At 36.3% G+C, this 7,657-nt stretch overlaps 1 protein-coding gene across 1 annotated transcript; it reads right to left on the reverse strand.

The window, feature by feature from the left end:
* Positions 1-1,529: 1,529 nt before the first annotated feature.
* Positions 1,530-5,368, reverse strand: LOC147531000 (uncharacterized). Its single transcript, XM_086649009.1, has 5 exons — positions 4,576-5,368; positions 4,029-4,065; positions 2,996-3,232; positions 2,503-2,550; positions 1,530-2,157 (listed from the first exon to the last, which is right to left on the reverse strand). The coding sequence occupies exons 1-5, from the start codon at positions 4,872-4,874 to the stop codon at positions 1,897-1,899; spliced, it is 882 nt and encodes a 293-aa protein (XP_086505135.1). The 5' UTR covers positions 4,875-5,368; the 3' UTR covers positions 1,530-1,896.
* Positions 5,369-7,657: the final 2,289 nt, after the last annotated feature.

Consider the following 7,657-nt stretch of genomic DNA (forward strand, 5'->3'; position numbering starts at 1 on the left):
AATTTTCCGAATCAATTATGTCCCACATCGCCGCTTTCTCTATCAAATCTCTTCCTACAAAATGTTCTTCAAACAATTAAGAAAAAGAGGATCAATTTCCCAATTCTTACAATGAACCTATACTCAATGGTCAAAGATCACATACCAATTGAACAACTTCCATCTAGGTTTCACATATCAATTGAAGAAAACAAACAGTGGGCTCCAGGTATTGATCACGTTAGAGTACATAAACTACATGAAGATGAACTTGGAAAAGTCAATTTTGTGTGGCATATCTACACTACATGGTTCCATATCGATATCTTAGTTAGCGATGGTTATGCTTATACTTTGGCTATTGATGAAGTATTTTGGAAATTTGTTACAGTTACTCTTACTTCACACTTGCTCATAGTACTTCACACTTTCTTGAAGATTAAGTGGTTGAGCCTACCGTGGGAAGATGGCGAGATGAACATTATTTATTCACTAAGGTTAATTTTGCGAGAATCATTGGCATATGAGTTTGGGTACGAGGTTGATGATTACTTGCACATTAGTATCCTTCCATTCCAGTGCAAACTTCGTTCGAAGTGGGAATTACGGATCGCCATGACAAAGTTCATCGTCTGCGGGTGCATCAACTTGTTTTCTTCATCGAAATCGGTTCGCGAACCTTCTGGGGAACAGGGTGCTGATGCAGGCGCATAACATGTGGGCCCACGTCCACGCGTGCCCACATCCTATTCGGCCATAATAGTAGTCCTAGTTAGTATATGATTAGGAAGTTACTTTAATTTGATATTTCTTTATTTTGAAGTTTCTATGTTTTGAGTATTTTATTATTTTAGGAATCCTAGTTTGAGTCTATCTAGGAAAGTTTGTTATCCTATAAAAGGAGGTCTAGTCTATTTTATTATGGAGATTGAAGAGAAAAAACCTTTGAAGTTAATTAAGTTTTAATTTATTTATCGTTTTCTTTACAGTTCTTCGTTTATTTTATTGTTCTTATTTTAATTCCGCTGCGTCTACATCAAGTATGATGGAGACCATCTTCCTATTGGGCCTCACGGCCATGGTGATAGTGGGCCTCACGGTCAAGAAGCTACATTAGCGTAGTTTCTATAATTAAGTATTTAGGGTTTCCATAATTATGAGTCTTAGCAATCAAGGAAAGTATTATTAGTAGTTATCTTATTTCCTTATTTGAGTCTATCTAGGAAAGTACAATCTCTATATAAGAGAAGTCTAGTCTGTCTTTGTTAACCAGATCAGAGAATATTATCAACCAAATTTATTGTTTATCGTTATTTTATCAGTTTTATTTCGTTAGTTTAGTTTATTAATAATGGTGGATTCCATTACTTTTACGCTTCCGCAACAATCTACATCACAAGGAAATGTAATAGAGTCAGACGATTTCACCCACTTTCTTCCCTTTTTTTTTCTCCACCTTCAATGGAATTATTTCTCTGTTATCAAACACAACGTAAATGGATTACTTCCAACTTAACTATAGAGAAAGTAAGAAATGGAAAAATTAAGAATGAAAGAAAAAAGTAATCCATATATTTAATTGGCAGTTTTTACATATAGACTGAGAAAGTACTATTGCAAATTTATACATTCAATTTATACTCAACAACATGAGGTGCTAAACAAGTTTCTAAAGGCTTTAAGCTTGGATGAAATGCAACAACCTCCTGTGACTCCTTCTCCATGATCTTTCAAGTTCTCTGTTCGATACAGACATACTCGCAGCGTAAATGGAAAAAGAGCTTCGTCCCAAATATAACTTAACAGATCTTTCTGAAGCAGAGAAATCTGAGTTATCATTACTTCCATGAATGTCCCGAAATCTTGAGAGGAAGATATAGTAAGTAAATTGTTTTAGTAAAAAGAAAAAGAAAGCAATTATCTCTTCCCAAATCTCAAGCACTTATTATGTCTTGATTCAGTGATGGTTGAGTCTGAAGGAGGATTTTGTTTCGGTTGTTTGACTATTGAGAGCTTCTCCATTGCGTTCATGAACTTACGTAAATGTTTGATGAACTCGGGGTAAGTTTCTAAGTTGCAATGTCCACCGCCTTTGATCCATAGTGGCTCGTACTTTTCCTTTGACAGTTCCCATAATCGCTTCCCATGAGACCAATCCACAATATCATCACTTGTTCCCTGAAACCATTAGCGTAAAATTTCTTAAAAAAAAATTCAATCTTGAGTGAAGACAATGTAGGAGCAATAACTTCTTGTTTCTGGCAAAGAAATGTTTGCTCATTTTATTTTTATGATCCTCTTTGTATGGCCTTTCTATGATAATGAAGAGTGCAATCGTTTACAGTCAACAGACAGAAAGGAGACACCAATGGGTTACTATGGCTATAGGAGAACCATGTTGGTTTTATCAGCCGCTTAACCTTAAGAATTCTCATTTGCATGAGCAATGAAACAAGAAAACCTTGAGCACGTCGTAGTTAAAATAAATGAAGGAAAATAAAGTTGAAGTAATAAATCGCTTACATGTATAACAAGCACCGGGCAGCTAACATGCCGTATTTTGTCAATGTTCTGCAAATGAAGAGAATACGATGTCTTAACCAAATAAGAAAAACTTGAGAATCCTCGGAGACATTTTCTTTTTTATAATATCATTCACATCTTCTCTTAGGGTTCAAGCCGAGATGATTTTGGAATTGATTTCAGCAGTAAATATACTACCTACTACGCATATCATGTTTATAAAAGATCACATCATTCTACAACGTATATCATGTTCGATTTTTATTAACACAACTTCTATCATATTGAATCATATCTAATCCTTAATACCATTTGAAACATTTTCTTTATTTGAATGATGTGATTTTTAGTGAAGATGATCAAAATTGTCAGAAGACCACTTTCACATCTTTCGATCACCTTCATGTGAGTCCCGCATAACTGTGTAAAGAACGATATCAAAGCATACATAATCAAAGGCAAAGTAGAATAAACCATTGAATTGAAAACTCACTTTAAAAATGTCAAACCAGAAAGTCATCTTGACTGGGTACAAAACCCTTATTCCTGAAAGGATTGCACTATGAAGGATAACAGCCCTGAGTTGGGGTAGGCGTGAAGCCAAGTGCAGAGTTGGGCCACTTCCAACAGACTGCCCATATAGTATAATATCCTCTTGTTTAATTTGGTAGTCTTTCTTCAAACAGTTATAAACTGCTTCTATGTCATGGTAAGTGTTGAACTCAGACGGCTGCACCATTACAATCAAAACAAGTTAGACGAATGCTAATGAATCTAAACCAAAATTATCTTTCTCTCGCTTTTATACTTCAAATTTTCTCAATGCTGCTATTGGGCCCTAGTCGACCAAGAGGAATCTGGTATGGTTCATTCTAGAGACATGGTCTTTGGCCCGAAAATTGGGGCCAACCACAGCCTGAAAGCTGATGTGGCTGGCTCCCATTGATGAGACCGGCCACATTTCGGACTGTGGGCGGCCCCCATTTTTGGGCCAAATAGCATTTCTGTTCAATCTCATGGCCCTTTTAGGTTCTTGCTTTTTGTGTATCTACTAAAACAGAGTACCACATTGGATTTCCAACCGCTATGTTTTGGGTATTCGAACCTGTGAGGTTCGAATGATTTGTTTGAAAAGAATTTTCAAGAAGGAAATTTTAGGTAATGACATTCATAAATGAATTAGTTTAAAGTCTGGAAATAATCCTATTTCGAACATGTGCCATTTTTGTTTTTCTAGGAGTTGTAATATTATTTCCGGCCCCTAAACTAGTCCAATAGGACTAAAATGCTTATTTACCAGTCTTAAAGAGGTTTCCTTATGTAATTTAGTGTAGTTTTGTTTGTTCGTTAGAAACCAAACTAATTTCGATCCACACATCATAATCGAATAATTCTCTCGAAATTAGGTTATTTATTATTGTTTAACTCACCATGAACTATAATCTCATATCTTCAGATCCATAATTAAATTCGAAAAAGAAAAAAAAAAATCCTAAATAGAAGCAATAAAATATGTAATTGCGCACCTTGCCAGAGGAAGCTCCATATCCTGAGTAGTCATAACTGTGATTAAACAAAAGATTCTCTGTTAGCTATGACAATCTTCTTCTGATCTTCTCTATAGTTTATTCTAATTCCATCAGACACCAAACAAACTAAAGAATTTTTGACACCAATCAATGAAATAAATAATATTTTAAGTTTGGAATAGAAGGGGAATGTCAAATATATAAACAACTCAATATGAGTAATCCGTATCAGAATGGCGAACAAAAACCAGGAAAAATGTCACGGAATAGGTAAAACTAGGCAGAAATCTTATGTGGGTTGTCGTGATTCCTATGATTCTGATCAACTTAAATGCGAATCACGACAAGCCACATAAGAATTCCGCCCAGAGTCTATCTAGTTTGTTGTGATTCGTGCTTCCAATGATTCTGATCAATGGAACTGCGAAGCACAACCAACCGCGTATGAATTGTGCCTAGAGTCTGTCTAGTTTTTCTTGTTCCCTAGCATCACTCATAAAACCAGATAAGAGAAAGAGAGAGAGAGAGAGAGAGGGAGCACCACCTCATGATGTTAACACGGAGATGAGCTCTGAGTTCAATGAAGAGCTCTTGCATCTGGCCTAAATCAGCAGCATTACCATGAGAATACAAAATGGTGAATCTGGCAAAAGGGTGTTTCCAAAATGTAGCTACAATTTTGTTTCCATCTTTGGTATCAAGTAAATGAGGTTCCATGTTCTTATCAGCTGATACCCCTGAAAACAAAACTTTACCTTCCCCATCTTTAAACACATCATATGTTGCTGGTTCTGGTGGAAAAAATGCAAATTTTGCAGCAACATTTGAGGTTACATTTCCCATTAAACCTCAACCAAAACAACAACAACAACAATAACTCTCTCTCTCTCTCTCTATACCTCTCTCTCTCTTCCCTTTTTGGGTTCTAGAGAATCAACAATAATACAACATTTCTCAAAACTTCTCCCTTCAAAAGATCCATCAAATTAATTAACCAGAAAAGAAAAGGAGAAAAAAGATAGATGAGTTTTCTTTTTCTTGTTTTTTTTTTATTTTTGGGACAGTGGGTATCCAAGTGGCGACAGGAAAAAAAAAAACTCACATGAAGAAAGTAAAGGGATGGTAAGAAATGGATCCGATCAAAGTGGGGGTAAGCTGGAATTTTTGTTGGACGAGCAAAACCTCTCTCTCTCTCTACCAAATTCTATATGAGCATTCCCAAAAAACTAAGCTATGGTATTTGCTATTTCCCATATCTTTAAGAGAGTGAAAACTTTCTCTCCCTCCCATACATCTCAGATCTCAACTTCCACTTTTCTTCTCTAATATTAGCGGGCAAATAAGTTTTATTTATTTATTAGACCTTTAAATAAAAGTGTTTTTAATAATTAATCTTATATTTTATAAAAATTAGAATACAACACTAGATAAGAAAAATTATTGTCTTTTTCATTTCGAAGAAAGTTTCCATTAAAACCAATAACAAATAATACAATAACTTATGGCAAATGTGCACAACAAATATTAAGGGTTTAAAAGTTGATCCGCTAACTCGTGGGGGACCTCGTTGCAAAATCTGTTGCAATGAGAAATGAACACGTTTATGCTCCTTACATTTAGTCGTAACCTCTCGAGATTGTGTATAAGGAGCCACAGGCATTCATCTGGACCGTCCAGCATTAGGACAATCATAATTTGAGAATCACCTTCTAACTCGTAGCTGTATAAATTCAACCTTTCTGCTAGGATCTGCTAGGATAAACCCTAGATCGAAAGCCCTAAGTTCACTATGAATCGCTGAGAGCGGTGAAAAGATTGTTGCTTCTGATGCAGTGATCTCTCCTCTCTAATTTCTAGCTAGTGCAACAGTCGCTGCTCCCGTTGATCGCAAAGCACCGTCAACTTTTATCTTTATCCTCCCTATTGTTGGTGGTATCCAATTATTTACCAAGAAAGAAAAAGAGTTAACAGAAAAATCCATTAGATCTGGGTATTTACCTAATTCTTGTTTCGTTAACCACTAAATTCTATGAAGATCTACAATTGTCGACTGGAAATGAAGTTCGCTTCGATGCTTCCACCAAATCCAGAAGAGATAAGTATATCTGAACCAAATACCTTTAGTTTCTTCTCCTTTGTCTAGTAATTCCTTTAAGTTAAGTATTGATCTGTAGATAGGCTGAGTAGGTCTTGTTCATTTGAGATAACGATCAGATCTCTTAATTTGGAACAATTTCCAAATAGATGGAAGCATGTTTCGATCTCTTCTGCTTCACACATCTTACAATATTGATTCACCACTGAAACTTTGTGACCAATGTTGGAAAGAGTAGCTAACCCGTAGCTAGTAACCTCCATATAAAGATTTGAACTTTCGGATCCATGTGAGTCTGTTTCCAAAGCTTAGACCATGGGAAATTTGTCAGTTGAGAGTCCAAAACTGGTCTAGCTTTGATAGCCGAATAATAAGACTTCGTTGTGAATTTTCCCAAGTTCGTTTTGACCCAAATAAGTTTGTACCCTTGTGGAGATGAAGGAATAGTAAGATTTCTTATTGCTACTATTGTTCAGAGCTCAAATATGTTTGCAAGAGTATTATGTTGGGTTATTTCCCAAATAGCCCCTAACTTTGTGACCAACTTCCTGCCTAGCCCCTAACTTTATCAAAAATACCCATATGACCCCTTTTTTGAGTTACCGTTATAACACCGTTAACTAGTCATCATTTCACTCTCCTACAACTCATCATCTCTCTCTGCCAACTCATCTTCTCGCCACCTCATCATCTTCACCCGCGAAGGTCGTCGGTCGACCAATTTTCCGACCGACGACCTTGAAACCTAAGAAAAAAAAGAAAAATTCTCTTCTTCTTCCTCTCTCTTCTTCTTCTCTCTATCTTCTTCTTCTTCTCTCTCTCTCTCTCTCTCTCTCTCTTCATGAACAGAACAGAGGTCTATTTTGTTCGTGGAACAGAACAAAGATCTGTTCTGTTCTTTAACAGAACAGACCTATTTTGTACTTTAACAGAACAAAGATCTCTGTTCTGTTCTTTAACAGAACAGACCTATTTTGTTCTTTAACAGAACAAAGATCTCTGTTCTGTTCTTTAAAGAGAAAGGGATGTGAGAGAGAAAGAAAGAAGAAGAAAGAGAGAAAGAGATAGAGAGAGAAGAATAAGAGAGAAGGAGAGAAGAAGAAGAAGAGAGAGAGAAGAAGAAGAAGAAGAAGAAGAAGAAGAAGAAGAAGAGAGAAGAAGAAGAGAAATATATATTTTTTGTTTAATGTTTGAAGGTCGCCGGCTAGAAAATTTGCCGGTCGGCGACCCTCGCCGGTGAAGACGATGAAGTGGCGAGAAGATGAGGTGGCAGAGAGAGAAGATGAGATGGAGGAGAGAAGGTGATGGCTAGTTAACGGTGTGCTAACGGTAACTGAAAAAAGGGGCCATATGGGAATATTTGATAAAGTTAGGGGCTAGGCAGGAAGCTGGTCACAAAGTTAGGGGCTATTTGGGAAATAACCCTATTATGTTTCAAGATTTTGTTTCTGAGTCCATCAAATCTGTCACCCAATGTATATTAGAGGGGAGATTTTATATTAAAACATGTCTTTTATTCGGCATTTCAGGT

The sequence above is a fragment of the Eschscholzia californica genome, unplaced genomic scaffold (genome assembly GCF_041429995.1).
Source record: "Eschscholzia californica isolate CP2 unplaced genomic scaffold, dmEscCali1.0.p SCAF_6, whole genome shotgun sequence".
NCBI classification, from domain to species: Eukaryota; Viridiplantae; Streptophyta; class Magnoliopsida; order Ranunculales; family Papaveraceae; genus Eschscholzia; species Eschscholzia californica.